The 21,180-nt window shown below is 43.9% G+C and overlaps 2 protein-coding genes across 3 annotated transcripts; one reads left to right on the forward strand and one right to left on the reverse strand.

The window, feature by feature from the left end:
- Nucleotides 1-1,906: 1,906 nt before the first annotated feature.
- Nucleotides 1,907-6,408, reverse strand: il10ra (interleukin 10 receptor, alpha). Its single transcript, XM_053873184.1, has 7 exons — nt 6,263-6,408; nt 5,987-6,125; nt 5,139-5,308; nt 4,926-5,071; nt 4,481-4,637; nt 4,139-4,257; nt 1,907-2,928 (listed from the first exon to the last, which is right to left on the reverse strand). Exons 1-7 carry the CDS (start codon nt 6,327-6,329, stop codon nt 2,218-2,220), a joined length of 1,509 nt encoding a protein of 502 aa, XP_053729159.1. The 5' UTR covers nt 6,330-6,408; the 3' UTR covers nt 1,907-2,217.
- A 4,820-nt stretch (nt 6,409-11,228) lies between these two features.
- tmprss13a (transmembrane serine protease 13a) lies at nt 11,229-21,071 on the forward strand. 2 transcript variants are annotated; one of them, XM_053873857.1, is made up of 13 exons: nt 11,229-11,394; nt 14,685-14,859; nt 14,935-15,045; nt 15,129-15,296; nt 15,877-16,003; nt 16,143-16,241; nt 16,359-16,402; nt 16,502-16,664; nt 17,754-17,926; nt 18,481-18,579; nt 19,094-19,236; nt 20,339-20,491; nt 20,583-21,071. In XM_053873857.1, exons 1-13 carry the CDS (start codon nt 11,377-11,379, stop codon nt 20,595-20,597), a joined length of 1,488 nt encoding a protein of 495 aa, XP_053729832.1. In that variant the 5' UTR covers nt 11,229-11,376; the 3' UTR covers nt 20,598-21,071. The 2 variants fall into 2 exon arrangements, with proteins under 2 accessions (XP_053729832.1, XP_053729831.1); XM_053873856.1 differs by lacking the exon at nt 20,583-21,071 and having other exon boundaries at nt 20,339-20,561.
- The last annotated feature ends 109 nt before the right edge of the window (nt 21,072-21,180 follow it).

Genomic DNA, 21,180 nt, shown 5'->3' on the forward strand with positions numbered 1-21,180 from the left:
ACCTGGCTGTCCTTCGTCTCCTGTCCTCAAACCTAACCCTGTTTCCAAATGATTTTGGAAACATTCCACTGTGTCCCAGCGCTTACTCTCACGGAATCTTAGTTCATTTCAGAGGCCTGGTTCCGTAAAAACCTAAAACGGAGCCACATAAATTCTGATTGCCAACACTGATATTGAATGCCAGGTATTAATTTATTGAAATGTGAAACTGTGTTCTGAACTTTGAATTAGGGACTGCCCCTCTGAATATCTGCTTTCTTTTTGTGTAATGGTGTTGCACCGCCACTCTGCCTGACTCTTTATTTCACCATGTATGCACTGCCCTCACATGAATATGAATAATATTCATCCAGTCATTCTCCTCGACGTTCTTCCTGCACAATGTAAGGTTTAACATTTGCCTGATCTAAGCTTTGTAAATGGCAGCCACTTATGTTTGTTGGTGATGTGGTTTAGTCACTCGCTGCACAGATATGCACACGGTTTGTGGGCCTCTTGCTGCTGGAAGAGACAGTTTAACCACAGTGTGAAAAAGTCAAGACGTTGTCTTGCAAACATCTCTTCAAATAAATATGCTTTATCACCTGTAACATACCATTAAAGTTATGAACCTGTTTCCCTATTTTTAAGCTCCCTTGTGATACCTATATGATAGATTAATATTTGTTATGGAGCATTTGCCAGTTTGTGACAAAAAAATACATCTGCTTGTGTAGTTACTACCTTGTAATTTGTCACACCTTACCCTTATTTTCCATCATTTCATATGTATATTGAGAATCTTTAAACAAAATGAAGTAATATATAATGAATTATTTATTTTGTATTTCACATTCAACTATTTTACTATGTTTAAGTCGCAAAAATGAAGCTTCATTTAAGATTCTTTTCCTTCCGTCCTCCTGTCTTCTGGCTTGACGGTCCCTTAGGAGATGTAACGTCATGGCTGTCTATGGGATCAGTTGCCAGATTGTTGCAGAGAGAGTTTACTCTGAGGACTCAAAGCAACCATCTCCCAGCGCAGACTGGAACCCAGGTGTAAAATTCAGTGGAGTCTGATCAGCAGAATGGGATCCAGCTGCGCTGCTGTGAAGCTGAAGAGAGAAAAGGACATAGAAACAACACACAGGAACACAGGAAATAACAAAATAAAAGCACAAGAGAAAGGAAAAATGGCATGTAATTGCAGTGCAGTGGGGACAAACTCCAGTCTTGGGGACCTCAACTGGCTCAAAAGTCATTCCATGTCATTTACTTAGATGTACTGTATATGAGTTGCTTGAAGACTTTTGGAGCGAAGGTCACCCCACAACCACCATCCTTCTGGTCCTGCTTCTCTATTTGGCCATGTGATTTCCTACAGGTGGAGGTTATTAAGGAAAGGAATTCGTCCCAGAGGACAAAAATAGTGAGAATTAAAGGTGGCCCCTGGGCCCCGCAAAGAGAGTCTTTGAGGCTCCACCAGTTTTAGAAGTGGAATAATGATGGTAACAGTTCCACTATGGATTGGGGAATAGTTACTGCAAAAAACAAACTACCTATCTACATGTGCATTGTCAGTATATTATCCAGTTATTAGTCATGATAACGTACTTATTAAGACCTTGTTGGGCCTGAATACATTTCACCGAGAGAGGTTTAATGATTATTGGAACTGGCAGTGGAAATGACACTCAACCAAACATGCTTCAGGCTGTTTCTGAGGTCACACACACACACACAATTGCGTCACTATTTTTCATTCTGCCTCTCCCGACAGTCATTCTTCTGCCAGTTTTGTTCACTAAAAATTAATCATGGACTTTTTGTGTGTGAGAAGAGGAAGTGTGTGGGTTTCGGCCGAATCTTTAGGAAACCATGCTTTTAGTTTCTGTGAGACAGTAGGATGCAGAAAAAAAAACAGGCCTGTGGGTTTATTTGTGTTTATTTTCACATTTCACATTGAGGGGTTTCTGACACTCAAAATAAATAGCAAATAAATAAATAAGATAAAGGAGAGAAATATTTGACAAAAGAAGGCATCGTAGCAAAAATACATTCTTGCGACCACGGGGGTCCCTCAGGTGCTTCGGCGTGAAGCGGGAACTGAAAACTGTAGGCGGTGTGAGGCCTGAGAAAACAAATCCCAACCTTGTAACTGTCAAACCGTTTCTTTGTCTGACACCTGTGTTCGCCTCCTCTATTTCCTTCTGTGAACAGCCACATCAACAAGCTTTGTCAGTCCGTTGTCATCTGCCCATCGCAGATGGAGAGCGAGACGTCGTTCATATTCAAGTCTTTCTGTGAGCACAGAGACGTCAGCAGAGGAAAAGACTGGCCAAACTCTGCTCGTCCCTCCAGCATTGTGTCCGGTTGAAAGAAGTGCGGTGTGATCTCCGCAGGCTGGTTGCAGGAGCTCACTTCCAAAAGTCTTTGTTTGAGGCACAGAGTGCACTGCCCCGCTCCGAAGCAGAGGCACACGTGAGGCTCTGATCCGTACCCAACTTTGGGCAGAAGTGAGTGTGGAACCACGTGTTTGAACAAGGTGTTTTTGTGAGCTGAAGGCTTCTGGCTGCGATAGTTTCCGTCAGTTGTGAGTCCGCTGAACGGCAGGTGAAAGCCGCCGCCCCTCGGGTCAGTGTCCGTCCCACCAGGGGGGTGGAAAACCGGTGGAAAGTTCCTCTCACTGGTGGAGGAACTTTCACAGCCACTGTCCTCTTGTCTCCTCCTGCCTGCGGAGGAGTTGGACTCCATGCAAACCCCACTGTCTAAACTCTTCCTCCTCAACTCCTCCTCATCCCCCTCCCTTTTCTGAGCAGGACGCCTCTCAAGGTCAGGGGTGATGCCTGCCTTCGGCCTGTTGCTGGACAGAAACCAGCCTTTGTCGGTCACCACTTCGATTCTTGCTTCTGCGACGCTGAGGGGCTGCCAGCCGCTCACAGGAGATTTCTGAAAACACATAGGTCTTTGTTATTTATTGATAAATCTCCCTGTTGTGCATTTAAATACATTCAAATAGTATGCTTTCATGAACTCAGTGGTGGAAAACTGAATTGCTGCTCTGCTTAAATATGACTAAAGAAGCAGAAAAGGTATGTTTCTATAAACTTAAAAGGCCGTTTATGACAGCTGTTCTGCTCCTTAATGAAGTGTATTTTCAGATTTATCTGCCTCTCATTTCCAGTTCTTTGGGACTAACTGAGTTTTGCTGTAAAACAATGTTTTGAGTTGCTTTCTTTTCACACAGGCTCTTTTCTTTTGCGTAGTGAGTTGAATTGTTTGTGAATTCCACACCTATCCTCTTCATGTCCTCCATCATCACAGCCATGAACCTCAGTGGTCCTCTTCTACTTTGTCCCCGATATTATTTATAACTATCTTCATGCAACATGTTTTCGCCCCTAGGGAGCCTAGGTCTCCGCCCATCCAGGTTGGTCCATGAATGGAAGTCTGTGGGGAGGTCAAAGTCCTTTCCTGGTCCACTTTGCCTCCTCACTCACATGCTGCACCTCAATTTAAATGATACATAACAATGTGACTTTCGACTCTGTCATGTAATTTATGATTTATTTGCTCGTGAAAACACGTAATTGTTTAGTCTACAAATCAAATGTCGCCTGTGTGACTTTTGACTCCGGTAGACAAGCAGCACTCTCACCGCATGTATCTTTCAAATTCACAGACATCACATGTGAGATCTATGGCATATTTCAAGCTGGATCAGAAAATAACTTTCTTCTCTCCAGTGACTCCCGTTCATGTTTTTACTTGGGTCCCATGAGGAGGAAGTAGGTGGGCGGGACTTAGGCTGCCCACACCTAACATTTTCTCCCAGCCATCCCACCAGGGGTGCCGCGACTAGTCGACGAAACACTAGTCGTCACTGAATTGAACATGCTGAGGAGCCAGTGACGTCTGCTGCAGTCGCAAAATGACCTGTCATGAGTGTCAAGCGACCAACAGGAAGTGAAAAATGTGTCTCAAACAGCAGCCACCATGTCTGTACGTTAGCCGACAGTCCAAATGGTCTTCAGTGGCAGCCTTGCTGTGCACATGAGCTGCGAACAAGTGTTTGTCTGGCGTCGCATTAGGACTAGAGGAAGAGGATTCCTGGAATATATTGAGCTCAACCTCGACATGTATTTGCTTTGTCTCTCACCAGGGCAGCTGGAGTTTGGCGTGGCCGTTTGAGGTAGCACAGGAGGATGAGCACCGTCACTATCACCAGCATCAACACACCCGCCGTGGTCAGGGACGCCACAGCGATCACGAACCATTCTGTGGCAAAACAAGAAGAGACCTCGATGATTCACTCAAAGTTTAGAACAACATAGAATCCTGTCAGAAGATCTGCACTGACGTCGAAGGTATTTGTATCGCAGCCATCTACAGTGTCATTTCCTGAGTGAGTTTTGCAAGTTCAAACCAGAAAACAGGAAATGAGGCAAGCCTGATCATGACTGGCGCCGTGGAGCGTCAGTAGGTCACATGTGCGGCTCACCTTGCTCTGGAAGCCTCTGGCAGTGTTGAGGGGAGAAGCTGCTCCCCACGCGGCCGCCCTTGCCCTCCACCTTCACGCTGACGCAGTACTCCACGCCCCACTGGAGATTGGGGAAGGTCTTCACCGTCTGCCCGTCCTCCAGGTACACGGTGATGTTCTGGGGATTTCCAAAACACATTGACTAGTCTGAGCCAAGCGGAGAATTCCATGAGTAACAGGGGCGCAACTATTCCACCACTGAGAAGTATACAGTATAGTGAAGCTTCATGAAACTCATTTCCAGAGCCCACTAGATGGCACTCTCCGCTGTACAATCTTTGAACAACCGTCCCAATGAAACTCCTGCTCATTTTTAAACCACTGAGCTCCAAAAATAAGGACCGTGTTTCATGAAGCCTCACTGGCCCACCATGAGCAGTGTATGTTTTTGGAACAGCTCTTCTACCTTGTCCTCCTGTCCTCTTTCAACCAGGTGAATGGTGTAGGTGACTCCAAAAGCAAAGATCTCCCTCAGGACCGGCTTGGGCACGACGTAGAGCGTGAGGCTGCTGGAGGTGGTCCACACGTTGAAGGTGGGCGGGCTCAGTTTGCCTGAGTGGACAGTTGCGTGTCAGGAATCATGGTGAACAGCACACAGGCCAGCTAGCATCCCACTCACTGTCGTAGAGGGTGACTTTCTTCATTGTCCACTGGGACACGCGCTTGTTCTTCACAGTCTGAACTCGGACTTTGTGGATTTTTCTGTAGTCCTCGATGTACGAAGTGAGGTCACACTGTGTGTTTGTGGTTCCACTGCAGCTGCTGATGTTCTTCCATTCACTTACAAACCTGGAGACAGAAGAACAGAACACTTTCATTTTACAAATGTTCTGACACCTATTTACGGGTTTGGGCTTTCCCACTTTTTAGGAAGTGCCTAGTTTGAAAGGTTTGAAATTTCCTAGAGCCACGGCTTGTCTGCAAGCGTGGTTTCCAGTCAGTTGGTTTTGATAGTGAGACTTTGGCAGAGAATCAGACACCGGTCACTGATTTGATCTTCAAGAAGAGGTGACTATGGCAGTCCCTCCCTTCTCACGTGGCCATCCGGTGCTGCTGCTACTGCCAGATAAACACTGACCAACCAACGCAATGCTGACAACTGACAACTTTATCTCTGAGAAATTACAACTCCGTTTGGAAACAATGACTTTAAGCCACCCAGGTTGCTGACTCAACAAATGATTTTATGACACATAGGCATCTTTGGGACTGATTTCCAGGGTGTCCTGTTGCAGCCAGGCAAGATAAGAACCAGCGGCTCCCATTGTGAATCTGACTCACTATGGATGACATCTCACATGAAGAGCGACGGTTCGGTCATCTGTCAGTGGGTGAATGAGGAAGTTGAGGGGGCTGAGTTTTTCAAGCAAAAAAACCCAAGTCGTTCATGACTCCACAGCAGTATGATCAGCAAAACAAAGCCTTGTAATCCCCCACCACCAAGAGAAGTGTTGTGAGTCAACTTACTTTGCCAGCTGCACATTGTAGGTCACGTTTGAAGGGTCTCCAACCGGTTGTTTCCAGTACAGCAACACATTTTCGTCCAAAATTCTGACTGACAGGTCATCGACCGGAGGAACCTTGTCCCCTGGAGGAACCTTGGCCCCTGGAGGAAAATGCTGTTTTACTATTTGCAGTGAGGGAACCTCTAAAACAGACAGTTTAGTGAGAGAATAGGAGCGTGTGGAGCAGTGAGATCATCTGATTTTCCAACTCGGCACCATCGGCTGAGCCTGAATTTACCTGATACACTGATGATGGTCCACAGAATTCCAAATCCCAGCAGTGGTGTCAGGTTTGTGGAATCCATGCTAAGTTTCACCGCTTGTCAGTTGATTCATAATCCACAGGTGATAATCCCAGCGACCGGGCCGCTCTGCTCTCCTGTGTGAGTGAAAATGACCTCAGGCAAGCAAGCGGTGCTTTAAGTCTCCCTCCCCGCGCCGCCCCCCGCCCTCTCTGATATTTCCTGTTAGATGACGTGACGTTGCCGCCAGTTTCTCTTTCTGCTTTCCCCAACATCCCCTTTTCATGTTGCCTTTCCTCAGTGAAGGACAATCACGAAGAGAAAACTGAGACACCAGAGGATAATTCCTGGAGTTTCCATCTTTTAAAGTCGTCTCAGTCATGTGATTTCACAGGCTTCTGCTGCGTCCAAACACGACCCAGAACAGAACCTGCGTAACCTCTAACACCCAAGCTTTATTTGAGTTTTGCTTTTTACAAGAAGGGGGAATAACCTGCCTTCATTTTTCTCGTTGAAATGTTGTTCTATCAGTACAAGATGGTGCGGGCAGTGTTCCGAAATGTAAGGCAAGTTGATCCGCGTTTTAAAAAAGTAAAAGTTCCATGGCAGTGAAAGACTGAAATGTCATCTGCATATATGTAGATGGGGAGACCTAAGAGGTTAAAACATCCAGGAGCTGACATTCTATATCCATCAATACACTTATAGGAGGGAGACATGGCTGTCACCCTAAATTCTCATCTGGCACAGCCTGCCTCTTTGCAGGAGTCATCGCAGCATAAAAACAAAAAAGCCATGGAAAGAGAAAGTGACGAAAAGTGTAAGAGATAAAATGCTTCCACACTATTACTGCTACTTTACTCATCTGCTTTATCAGATTCACTCCTTCCCTTTCTGGACACTGTTTCCATTTGATGGCAGATTAAATTCACAGCAAAAGGTTGAGAACCTTCCCCCTCTGAAAAGAATTGTAGCAGTTAAGTTACTGATAAGGACACAACCGAGTGAAGCGAATATAGTCTTATTTAGGCATGTGCAAATAACCGTTTCAAATAGAGAAATGAACAGCTATTAAACTGTTTTAGCCATCATCCACTAACTAAAGACTTTATTATTTTGACTGAGAAGCAGCGAAAAAATAAAAATAAAAATAAAAATATGATCTAGAGTAGGAGAAGAAACTCCCTGAGTGCAGAGGAGTAGTGGTAATATAGTGTGTAATCATTATGTTGCCTAGCAGTTGATCAGTATTTTGTATTTACATTTTTAAGTATGTTTTACTTGTTTACTTGTATGTAAATTTTTAAGGGTTGCAGGTCAGTTGCAGGCGACGTCATGGCCACTGCAGATCGTATTAGTCACCAATACGATCTTGGCAGATTAAAAGTTCAAAATCAAGTGAAAACGAAGCGAATTATTCATATGCTTCAGAAATTTCCCGTCCTCAAGGTGTTAGGATCTGGTGTCATTTTCCTCTGTCCACCGCAAGAAGTCTTCCCGTTGACTAATGTTGCCATTATTATCATCTACGCCGCGGTTGTTATCGCAACAGAGCCTGTTTTCAAAGCGTGACATTTTATTAACCTCCCAGAACAAAAATGACTTTCTTCAATTGAGCATTTTCATCAAGTGCATAGTTCGCTGTTTCAAAATATTTGGGTGTAAACAGAAGAAACCTTGACCTTTAAAGGTTTCACTGCCCTGCACTGATAAACAGCCACATCACTCTCAGCTTCTTAGAAATGGCTGCTCTGACTTCTCTGAGAAGTTTCACTTCCTTCCAGAGAGCTCTTGAATAGATGCATTTGGAAATCCTGTCGGTATTTTAAATAAACAGGAAATCCCTTCTGTCGACGTCTTTGATGTGAAGACAGTGTGAGGCTGTTCTCGGGCTGAGGACACTGAGAAATACCGCCCTCTTGTGGAGACTGGCCAGCGGTGCTCTATCAGTGATTCTTAACTATAGGGCCGGGGCCCATGGTTGGGTCGCGAGGGCCCATGGTTGGGTTGCGAGGGCCTCCCACAGGACCGCTAAAAGGTTTTTTTTTGTTTTACGCCTTACTGAGATGCTCAGCTTTAATACATGAGCCACGTATGGTGTTCTTGAAAAGAAAAAAAAGGATAAAGTGATGGCGCCCCCAACAGTAAAAACTGTTCATGAAGGCACCTGTTGAAGCAGTTTTGAAGTAGCGACACTTTTATTCACACTTCACATATATCTTCTTTGGAGTTTAAATGGAATATATAAATTTTATTTCATGATATTTAGACATGGTTTTATTATATTTATTTTATTATTTTTTCGAATTTTCTCAAGAGTTTGCATCAAGGGTATTGTTTTTTTTTTTTTGTAAATTTGATGACTATGACTTGCACCTGGTCCTGCTGGTTGGACTTTTCGATGACAAATAAATATCTTTGTGATGATCACATGGTTTCACGTCATTTCACAAGGTTTGGGTTTGTTTACGTGTAAGTGGATCAAATATGGTTGTTGAGTAATGAATCAGTTCTATTGAATGAGCCCCGGGGCCATTTTGTTCGGGGAAAGGTGGCCCTGAGACCAAACAGGTTAAGAACCCCAGCTCTATATGTCAAGTATTAAGATTAGATTGCCTTTATTCTCGATTTTAAAACGTGTAAAATATAGGCACCATTTGTCTGTAAGACATTTCTTGCACAGATAGAAATAATAATGTTTATTATTATTATTTAAATAATTATAACATCTTAAAAATACAATATTGTAGTGTTGGCTTTTAACACTTACCGTGGTGTAAAATAATCATTTTATTTTCTATTTTTAGTTTGCTTGTCTTTTGTTTTCTATTTCAGTGGCACAGGGTGTTTGCGTTGGTGCAAGAGAATGAAATGTAGAAGCAACTAAGATGTCTCAACAGCGCAACCAGCTCAGTTTATTATCGGCTTGCTCACTTAAAAAGTGTTTCTTTCACTGCTCTCTACTGACCCCCTCAGGCTGCCCTGGTTCTCGGACCTTCGGCCGACAAGTGTAAACAAATCTTGAAACATCCGATGATGTGCTGTGTGTGTGTGTCAACCCACGCTGGTTCTCCCAAAATGAGAAGAATTAGTGATCACTTAAAATAACCAGGTGACACACTTGGCTCGTGAATTGGTGTCACACTTGACTTTAAATGCTCTCGACAAATGACTGCCGTGACTCGGTCATTTGCATGAGCTCATTATGAGACATCACATCCAAACACGTTTACATGTCAGACAAAACAAATTCTTCTCTCCTCCTATAGATGGGCCAGTTTGGGAGCAATTTCAAGTTGTCAGGTGACCTATTTCGCTGACACACTTTTTAAACACGTTTCCAGATGGATGAAAAAAAACCTGTTAAAATACTCAGAGACTGGAATGTAGCACGATCACAATCCGTTGTCTTAAAACATCTTGTTTTTGAGGTCAAGCAACCTGAGTTAAGAGACTCTTGAAGCATAAACCTGGATCACAAAAATGTGATATACATTTAAAACAATTGAGAACACTTGCTGGTCTTATAATAGGAGTGAAGTCCATAGTTAGATGACAAGTTAAAACCCATATTTCAGTTTTGTATTTGTGTATTTGCATTACAGAAGGCAGCAGGGTCTCTTCAATACACACTGACCGCTGATCCATTTTCAATGTACAGATGCTGAATCGTCACTGACGGGCTGTTGAGGCTTCATGAAACAGTGTCCTCATTTTCAGAGCCCACCAGATGGCGCTCTCTGCTGTAAAATCTTTGCATTTGAACAAACATTTCAATGAAACTTCACCTCATTTTTAACCCAACAGCACCATCCACTAGCTCAAAAAATAAGGACACTGTTTCATGAAGCCTCATCGACCCATGACTACCAAATACCTCCAAATTTGTGAGGCAAGCATATGACCTAACACTGCTCTCTCATTGGTCACTGCCCTGGTTGTTAGGGTTGGCAACATTTTTGACCATCCAAAATAAACAAGTAACAATATTGAAGGAAGTGGCTTGTAATAAAGTGCCGATGCAAGAGGTTGCAGAATCGTTGGAGCTGTCATTTCCAAAACGTTGTCTCCAACACTGGAGATGCAGGAAACAAAACACAACACGGCAGCCAATGACACGTTGTCTTTACGTGTGACGTCATCAAGTGTGGTCCCAGTTCTGAGGGACGTCAGTCACTTCACTTGGTCGTCGGAGGGCGCTTCATAGGGGAGCGCGCTCACAACCAAGTGCTAGTGTTCAGTGCTGGTGTTAGGGGGAGACATGGGACACAGCCTTAGCTTCCTGTTAGCTAGCGACGGTGCTAAGCTACAGTAGATATAAACGACGACTTCATATTGCCCTACTCAATATGAGTAGGGCATTGACGGCAATTGAAAGTCTAAGGAGCCTCAGTCTTCCTCCACAGAGGGGAAGGGACCCAAAAAAAAAAGAAATGTGACCCAAAAAAAAAAGGTTTGGATCAGAATCTGTGAGGCTGTAGGAGAACAAGATGAGCGAAAAACAATCACGTGTGCATCACATGACTGTCCTTCAGTGAAATGAACTTTACCTGAAACACAGTCCTCCATTTGTTGACTTCATCACGTCGGAGGAGAAAAGTGTTTGACTCAGAGCACGGGTTGAAAAAGTGCCATTAAGATTTGCTCGTGGTCCAGTTCATTCACACGTAGAAAATGAGGCCATTTTACTTTTACTTTTGAGAATGTTGACTGAGTGAAAACCTTCACGCTGACGCTGCTTTGGTGCTCTTGTTTGACAAGGAGGCCATGAGCAGTTGGAATCAGCTGACGCCACCGGAGCCCAGGTGGATTCCTTCACCTGAGGAAACCAGTCTGACAGGTGATGGGCTCATTCATCTCTGCTCGGAGACGTCGCAGGGTTCGGGACAATGATTGAGCCGCTGAGGGGGAGGTGTTTTGGCAGGAGACCCTCCCACATCTGAATGGCTCTATGAAGGTCATGAGGAAACACACACCAGAGCAAAGAAGACCTGAGAAGAAAAGGAACAGAATATGTCTTTGAGAGAGTAAACACTTGAATGTGACGTAGCTCCGCCCACGTGCTCTCACCTTCTCTCTTCTCGCGGACACAGCACAACTTTACGGTCTGATGGCTAAAGATAACCTGGTAAGTTCCGATCCAGTCCTTTACTTGATTCTGAGTTATAGTTCATTTGTTCATTCTTTGTCATGTCAGTCATCTGATTTAGTGAAATTAACATTTATTTTAATAAGTTCTTCACCTTTGTACAAATATATTGGGTCCATTATGAGAAGCTTCTTCCGCACCACACTCTTTTTAATACTATAACCTCTGATAAATCAGGAGTAAGGAACACTTTCTTTATTTCAGACTAAATATTAGTTACTTTTAAAAAAGTAAAATTCAAGAATTTTCAGACTTAATATTGTCAATATTTCCTCATTTTTCCTTATAACAATTTCTCCTTTGTGAGAACAAGAAAGTCTTATCTTAACTTATCTTGTCTTTTTATTTCCATCTTTCTGTTGCAAAGCTTATTTAGACCAAAAGTCTTAACACTAATATAGTGTTTATTTTTCAGCTCTAAACCTTTGCTGAACCCTTGACATCGATGAGTCATTCTTCTGGTTTATATTAAATTTTGCTGATTATCCAAAATCTCAACCCACCCAACCCAACTTCCTGTCAGTGGAGGGGGGGCACATTCCCCTCCCTGACAACTCCCTTTATTGGGTATCTATAAATTGTTGTCTTATTGGAGGCGGTACTTTTTCCAACAACAGGTATTTGTCCAGTGATTTTCCATGATGCTGCTGTACAGAGGAGCTGTGCAAGTTGATCTGTCTTTTATGGCTGGTGTGTCGCTGCAGGGAGTCCAACAAACCTGCTCTTCCACCTCTAAATTCAGTGAAGTGGATGTATATATATATGTGTGTGTGTGTGTGAAACTCGAGCACCTCTGCGCAGAATAGGTCTTATGAAACACCTTTGTTAGGAAGCGGACCTGCAGCCCTTCTGAACACTAGACCCTCGTATTATTTACCTTTCCTTCTCTGACAAAGAGATATGATTAGCTTCAATAGAGATGATGAGGCAACGTCAGCGCTGCAGAAACCGACTTCTGCTTCCTTGAGGGCCGCACTCAAATCAGGCGTCGTCACTGTAGCAACAGTTGGACAAAGTCATGCGTCGCTAACGTTAGCTGTAGTTGGATAAAGTCATGTGTAGCCAACATTAGCTGTAGTTGGACAAAGTCATGCGTCGCTAACATTAGCTGTAGTTGGATAAAGTCATGTGTAGCTAACATTACCTGTAGTTGGATAAAGGCATGCGTAGCTAACATTAGCAGTAGTTGGATAAAGTCATGCGTAGCTAACATTAGCTGTAGTTGGATAAAGTCATGTGTAGCTAACATTAGCTGTAGTTGGATAAAGTCATGCGTAGCTAACATTAGCTGTAGTTGGACAAAGTCATGTGTAGCTAACATTAGCTGTAGCTGGACAAAGTCATGTGTAGCTAACATTAGCTGTAGCTGGACAAATTCATGTGTAGCTAACATTAACTGTAGTTGGACAAAGTCAGGCCTAGCTAACATTAGCTGTAGTTGGACAAAGTCATGCATAGCTAACATTACCTGTAGTTAGACAAAGTCATCCGTAGCTAACATTAGCTGTAGTTGGACAAAGTCATGTGTAGCTAACATTAGCTGTAGTTGGACAAAGTCATGCGCAGCTAACATTACCTGTAGTTGGACAAAGTCATCCGTAGCTAACATTAGCTGTAGTTGGACAAGGTCATCCGTAGCTAACATTAGCTGTAGTTGGACAAAGTCATGTGTAGCTAACATTAGCTGTAGTTGGACAAAGTCATGCGCAGCTAACATTACCTGTAGTTGGACAAAGTCATCCGTAGCTAACATTAGCTGTAGTTGGACAAAGTCATGTGTAGCTAACATTAGCTGTAGTTGGACAAAGTCATCCGTAGCTAACATTAGCTGTAGTTGGACAAAGTCATGTGTAGCCAACATTAGCTGTAGTTGGACAAAGTCATGTGTAGCTAACATTAGCTGTAGTTGGACAAAGTCATCCGTAGCTAACATTAGCTGTAGTTGGACAAAGTCATGCGTAACTAACATTTCAGGATGTTTGCCTTCCAAGTTTAAGCAAACAGAGCTTCATTCTAACTAATCCAGACGTGAAAATCAGGATCTCACGTCCTGTGCTTCATTTGATGTCACACTCCACTCACAGAGCGCGACTTCCAACACAACCAATGGGGAGCTGCCATGCTTTTGATGTCACGCTCACGTTGGAACAAACCTCAGGTGGAATCATGTAACCAGCCACGATCCCAAATACCAACGTTATGAGATGCTATAATTCAACATCTTACATAAGTTTCTTCTTTGTCTCGCGCCTTCTGCCTCAGCTACATTTGCGATCCACTGGAAGAGTCACTGTTTGTGGTGCCACTGATCTAAACTGAAACGTCAGAGGTCCACCACAGTCAAACTGACCGTTTCAGCCTTTTGAATAGTCATGACTCACTTTCTGGCTTTAGTATAAACTCTAGACGTGCCGCCACCAGCTTCCTCATACAAGCTTCTTCCAGTCAAGGTGACCGATTTTCACTGAAATAAAAGAGAATGTAAGAACACGACATGATTTGCTGGTCACATGCCACGGCGCCTGAGTCGCCTGGGTGTGGATGCGCACACTTAGCAGTTTATATACTTAATAGTAGGTCAAAAGCCGAGTACTTCCTCTCACGTATATTTAAACCTCATTATTCAGTTGGAATGTTTTTTTAATCTAAGTTCTATCATTCAAAACTAAAAATGCAAACAATTTCTTTCCAAAATGAACTCCATAAAACAGATGTAACAAAACAAGACAACACATCAGGTCTCCATTTAAATGAATTTATTTTAACTTCCGCAGGCTGTTGTGAACCAAAAGCAACCTGCTCCAAGTGGGGCATTCTATGGATTAAAATTAATTTCTGTCATTAACTTTTAAAAACCTCTAATAATGCAATTGACAAAACAACTTCAATCTCAATTATATTTTTTGTCCCTAAGGGAAATTTGTTTTATATTTATATTTTATATATTCCTATTTTATTTATATTTATTCTATTTTATTTATATTTATTCGAATATTTATTCTATATTTTATTTATAATCTTCATTATTTGGTTATTGAGTCGATGCATCATGAAAAATGCTCTGGCACCAATAGATACACATCAAGATGCGCTGTCTTGACATACGACATTGTTTCACGTGAACGTGTTTCACGTGTGCGTGTTTCAGCTCCAGAGTGAGTCATACATTCATGAGCGTGATCTACAGCTTGCACGCAGCTCAGCTGCGGTGAGACACTGATGCCACTCACATGCCATTCAAAGTTGAGTCCCCCATCATTTGACTGCAGGATGATGCCCCCCCTCCCTACTACTCGGTCACGGTGCCCAGCCAGGCCCCCTACAGGCCGTACGAGGTAACGGGCTACGGTACCGGCCCAGGCCTGACGCCTCACTCCCACCCTCACTACATCCCTCAGTACCCGTCACCAGTGGTCCCCGTCCCAGTCCAACACACCACCATACGTAAGTGCTCACATTCCCTCCCTGGAGGATTCAAATAATGCTTTGCAGTGGAAATAAAATGGACGTTTTCTGCAGCTACAAGCTGCAAGAAGAGGAGATGCTGCGAGAGGTCCACCCAGTGTTACGGCGGGTCCGGCGGAACGCTGCTGCTCATTGGCCTCCTGGCCCTCGCCATCTGGCTCGGAGGTAGACTTATATGAATGCATAAATGTCATGTCATGTTTACTAAAACATATGGCCCTCCTCCCTCCGTTCTGTCTTTGCTGCAGTGCGTTTCGGCACTCGACTGGTCTCAACAACCATTTACAACAACTTTGAAATAGAACACAGCCCCGATGAAGACCCGCTGTTGCCCTCGCACGACACCTGCCCCAACAACACCGTGAAATGTGACGGCGTCAGCGACTGCCAGCAGGGCTCAGACGAGACCAACTGCGGTGAGTCCACAGCCTGCTTCATCATAGGACGGGAATTAAGACAGTGACACACAAAGGGAAAACATGCTTTTGTGTTGTCTGTGCTGGGCAACAACTAGATTAAGAGCCTAAAATGTTTATAGGTCACGAGGCACGTGAAATTGTTTGCTTTGTCTTCAACACAAAAGCAGCAACACGCCGGTGTCCGGGCACCGTCTTTATTCACCGGCTTAACTTGCTGGCGGAGCGCCAAGCCGCGCACATCCTCCAGCGTTTCCCGGGAACCGTGCTAAAATATAATTTCCTGGACTAGATCAATATAAAGAGCAGTGAGTTGCATTTCATATTAGACCCATTCCGTTTCACTACGGTTTGCTAACGTTAGCCTAGCTTAGCTCGGTTAGCCTTCGTGAGCATTCCAAACTTTATTTTTAAGGGGACAGAAGTGAAGACAATTTGGAGCGGTGCCGTGTAATGAATGAATAATGAACTTCATTTTAGACGCGATATCAAAACAAACATTATTATTAAAGTTGTTATTAACATTTTTCATCTTCATGTTCTGTATGAAACACATTTGTAACTTCACACTTCTTTGTAGTGAGGTTTGCTTCAGACAACAGTCTGGAGTTGATGACAGATGAGGATGGACGCTTCCTGCCGGTGTGTTCCGCAGGCTGGAGTCAGGCTGCCTCCGATCAGGCCTGTCAACAGCTGGGCTTCAGAAGGTAAACGTCCTAAACTGTAGCTTCCCGGAATATTAGTGGGCAGCTCGACTGTCTCCATCCTGGTGTGATGCCTGTGCTAGCTGAACCAAATCCAGCAATCTAGAAGTGTGTCCACAAACCTGTCCAATTGCTTCCACAGGTCCTTCAGCACAAAGAGCATCAAATCTCCAGGACTCTCCATTAGCCTCACGCTAACAAACCAATCATCTTCAACCATGCAGAGCAAAGTGAAAGTCAGGTGAAGGTCATTTTCCTCGTTGCAATTTCTCAAGTCTTGGCCATTCAAACACAGTGCATCAGGTCAGCGCCAAGATACTCGACTCATGCTGTCTTATCTCCTTCTGCTGTGTTGCAGCTCCAGTTGTGCCAACCAGGAAATAGTCTCTCTAATGTGCGCAGGTAAGAACAACCATGGCACTTGGATTTCAGATGTGTAACTGGAAGCCATTAACAGACCTGGGATCAGTTCACGCTGCTTTAAATCGTTGCGTCTCTCAGACTGTGGCAGGCAACAGTCCACGTCCAAAATCATCGGCGGCACCGCGGCCAAGTCTGGCCAGTGGCCCTGGCAGGGGTCGCTCCACTTCAGACAGCGTCACGTGTGCGGCGCCGTGCTGGTTGCTCCTGACTTCCTGTTGACTGCTGCTCACTGCTTCACCAGGTAAGTCTCCTTCACTCTATTGCAGGGGCCTCCACCCGGCCTTCAGAGGGCCACCACAGTCGCTGATGGGCTTTGTTCTAACCAGTCACGGGGCCTGAAGACTGAAGTCTGGTGCTGTTGGTTGCAGCTGACACCTGATTGGTTTACCAGGCTGCGCCTGTTTTACTGGGCACAGAGACCCGCCCACACTGTGGTCCCTTTTGTGGATGGGTTTGAGACCTCGATTCTCTAAAGCAGAACATGATTCATGAGCTGAACTGATGCCCTTAGACTGAGATTCTAGAGGAACAATTTCAACATTGCTGACTGACAAACTCCACCTACTGCGAGTAGAGATCATCCATTACACTCTGCCCGCAAGAATGTGGAAATGCAGGTTTGGCTTCCTCTCATCACAAATGACGACTGAACATTTGTTCCAATTGGAAAAAAAAAAATATATAATGAAAACTTTAGTATTTGTTGAAAAACTTGAATCCATTCGAACACAATAACAACTAAATAATGATTATTTATTAGTAGTTTATTTATAACCACTATTTTGCTCAACAGCATTATTTTTTTTAATCAAAATATGAAATTATTTAGAATACAATTTCAAAACTAAATAGCAGTTTGAATTTTAAATAAGCAGTAGGAAATGAAGACTTTCATTGTCTCCCTTTCATTGGTCAGTTTGTTGACATGTTATAATCTCCGACCCGAAGCTTGAATAAGGTGATTTTTGTGGGTTACAGTTGCGCCATTCACTTCGTGTGTGGTCTACACAAAGTGACCCCACACTTGGACGTTCATCCTGTTGCTTGCATCAATCTGTGTTGTTTAAATTGGTAGTGACGGGCTGGTGAGGCTTCATGAAACAGTGCCCTCTTTTTCAGAGTCCACAAGATGGAACTCTCTCTTCTAAAATCTTTGGATTTGACCAGCCTTTTCAATGAAACCTCACCTCATTTTCATACCAACAGCACCACCTGCTGAGCTCTAAAAAATAAGGACGCTGTTTCATGAAGCCTCACTGGCTCATCACTACAAAAATGATTCAGTCCTTTACTTCTTCTGTGACTCACTCCGTTCTTCTTCAATCTGCAGGAGCTCATCGTCCTCTCCCTCGCAGTGGAAGGTCTACGGAGGAATGATTTCTCAGACCAATCTCCCAAAGGCCTACAGTGTGAAGACGATCATGCTCCATGAAAACTACAACGTCAAAACTAACGACAGAGACATCGCTCTAATCAAACTTGAGGAACCAGTTTCTTCTCAAGGTGGGCTTCATTTTAGATTTCCTGACCTCCAAATATCACTTTGGGCGCCTCACAGGAACCTCAGTGGAGTATAAAGGCTCGTATAACAGAAGAAAGGTTTGAAAGACGGCTGACTGACCTGAGATCAAGAGCTTTTGTCAACCAACACTCTCTGCTGAAGCTCCATGAAAGATAGGATCTGTGCCAGCACCACAGACTTTAGCTTCAGTATTTTGGGGAAAATGTTGTTGATGGTGCAGCATTACAGCAAGAATGACCTTCACTCTCTGTGATTCCTGTGGGTTACACAAAGGGTACGCCTCAGACGGCCTCACATCTACAGTTTTTTTGCTGGAAAAGGAGCATACGAGTCTCTTCATGACCTCATTGTCATGTGTAGATTAAGAAGCTATGCGCCACCACACTGACTCGTGCAGGCTTCAGAGTTATCTGGACTCAGTTGACCTCAAAACACTTTCTTTGTGCTGTCACTCACAAATCCTTGATCCATATCATCGTTTGAAGACTCCCCAAGCCTCTTTAAATGTTTTAAAATGTGTCTGTTTTTCTTCCAGGACCATTCCAACCAGCTTGTTTACCATTCCGCGGCCTTTTGTTTAAGCCCGGGACCACTTGTTGGACCACTGGATTTGGCACCACAGACGCAGATAAAGGTACAAACTAAAATCTGATGAAATTTCCCCGGTGCCAATGTTGTTCAGCAAACAGGCACTTTTTTTTTGTTTGTTTGTTTTTGGACCCAGTAAAACAGTTCAACAGCCACTTCCCATTAGCTTGATCTTTGCAAAAGACTTGATCTTTAGCTTGACGCACATGACCTTGCAGTTCAAGTAAATATCTGGCGGATCTGATTTGACTCAGAAGTCAGTCCTCAAAATCAGGAATCCGCACCCTCCACTGCAGCTTGGGAGTTTCCTGCATGATATTTCTGAGAAGTCTCACGAGACGCAGGAATGCTGCTGCTCTTGATGCACCAGAGATTAAATGTTTGACATGTCTTCTTCGAACAAGTAGCTCAAAATACCCTGTCAACAATCGAGCAGCTGGAACATTTGTTCTGTCTCTTGGACGTTTGTTGGGTTTGAACTGTTCCTACAGAGAGACACACACCTAGATCTGCCTGACCAACTGGTTCACCCTCATACTCATCAAACGTATTGTTTTCAGCTCGAGTCTCCAATGAGCTGATCGAGGTGTCTGTCAACATTATTGGATCGAACGTGTGCAGCAAAAGAGAGGTGTATGGAAACGCAGTGAGCCAGAACATGCTGTGTGCTGGGCACCTTGAGGGAGGCAAGGACTCCTGTCAGGTGAGTGCGGGACTGGTCACGACGCGGATGGGGGCCCTCTGCTGGTTGGCAAAGGACTCACACCTCAGCATCATCGTCTGCTTTCTGCTGGACAGGACTAATTCTTTAGGTACTCAAGTCTTATGTGTTAGACAGAAGGCTGGGGTCAAGGGTGGAATAGGAATTGAGCAGGTGGAGGTGACAATGTTAGAAGAATAACTATAACTAGAAACCGATGTAAACATTTCATTTTAGATGCATTTTATTTCACTATAAATAATCATGGATCTATGTACCAAACGTCTGAGAAAGATTCAAAAAGGCAATTTATATTTAAAATATGTTTTCGATTATCTTTCAATGTATTTCAAGGATCGAAAATAGACACAATCGACAAAAAAGATAAATTTTAGTCCCATATGCACAGTTGAACTAGTAAATAGAAACAGGTCAAAGAAACTGTTAGAAATAAATCAGTTTTAGTTTGACCTAATGAGGGCCACAAATATACCGGCAAAGGGCCGCATATGGCCCCCGGGGCGCACTTTGCCTACGTCTGCTGTGAACAATGAAATAAAGTTGCAAGAAAATAAGAACAGTCTGAGGTCAGGTCGAGGGGGCAGCAGTTAAAGCAACAAGAGACAATGAATCAGTGGCTTCTTTTCACAGAGTGACAGCTCTACGCTGAGCCTCTCATGGTTGACCAAGGTTGACAGGGAACAATCTCACAAGAACGCAGATACAATAATACATTGAGGTGGAACCTCATGAGAAACAGTTGTAGAAAGACTTTTTTTATCTTAAGAATTTAAGAATGGATCATCCAGGTCCTGACTTTCTGGCCCATTTTCTTCTACTGAATTCTACTGGTTCCAGCCACTTCCAAACACTACTGCCACCTGTTGGTCCAGTGCGCTCAAGCGAATGTGACAATTTGAAGGCACAATGGAATCTAATTGTATCGCTGACACAAATGCAGGACAATGTTATCGGGTGAAAATCAAAACGATGGGTTGGAGTAAGCTGCTTGGCAGAAGTCCTCCTGTAACTACTGTTGCTTCCTCAGGATGATAATATCAACTGATAATATTTTATTGTGTTTGTGCGTTTGTTTTTCCACCAGGGTGACAGTGGAGGCCCACTGGTTTGCCAAAAGAACGGCCGGTGGTACTTGGCTGGAATCACCAGCTGGGGATCCGGCTGCGGCGAGAAGAACAAGCCTGGTGTCTACACCAACGTGAAAAGTGTTCTCCCGTGGGTCTACAGCAAAATGCAGGTGAGCGTGGAACCATAGGACGGAGAGTGAGTGAGCGGTGTGAATATCCAGGTCACAGTATTACTCGGCTTCTTCTCCCTTCACGCTGCAGCAACTCAAGCCATGATGTCACCTCATCCCTGGAAGAGATTATGAAGATGCCACTTTACAAAATGAAGGATTGTATTTTATACAGGTACTAAAACTATTGGTCTGAATCATAATGAAGTACACGCTCAGGCACTGACTCCAGTCTTGCGTTACCGTGCTGCCTCTCATGACGTACTGATGTTTACCGACATGCAAAGGAAGCTTTAAAGACGGCTGGACCTTCTCTCATGTGTTCGCCTCAGAAAGAATGGGCTTCATTTGTTGTCATGATTTACGCTTGTATGGAGGTGTGATGTTTCTCAGGCCTTTAATTGTTTGATCTCAACGGGCACTTTACAGTTTGTGTGTGTGTGTGTGTGTGTGCAGTAATGAGCTGGCACTCTGCGCCTCATTGGTGATTTATCGCATATTTATGTGCAGACACTTAGCATCATAGTTCTACTGAGGTTGGTTCTGTGGGAGAGCGACGTTCATACTCAATAAATGACGTTTAAAATCACTGTTTTCTTGTGGTTGATTTGTTGCATCGTGAGGTAACACATGATGCACGTTATGTTGGAGTCTACCAGAAGTGTGTGTGTGTGAGAGAGGGAGGCAGA

The sequence above is a fragment of the Synchiropus splendidus genome, chromosome 8, assembly GCF_027744825.2.
Source record: "Synchiropus splendidus isolate RoL2022-P1 chromosome 8, RoL_Sspl_1.0, whole genome shotgun sequence".
NCBI classification, from domain to species: domain Eukaryota; kingdom Metazoa; phylum Chordata; class Actinopteri; order Syngnathiformes; family Callionymidae; genus Synchiropus; species Synchiropus splendidus.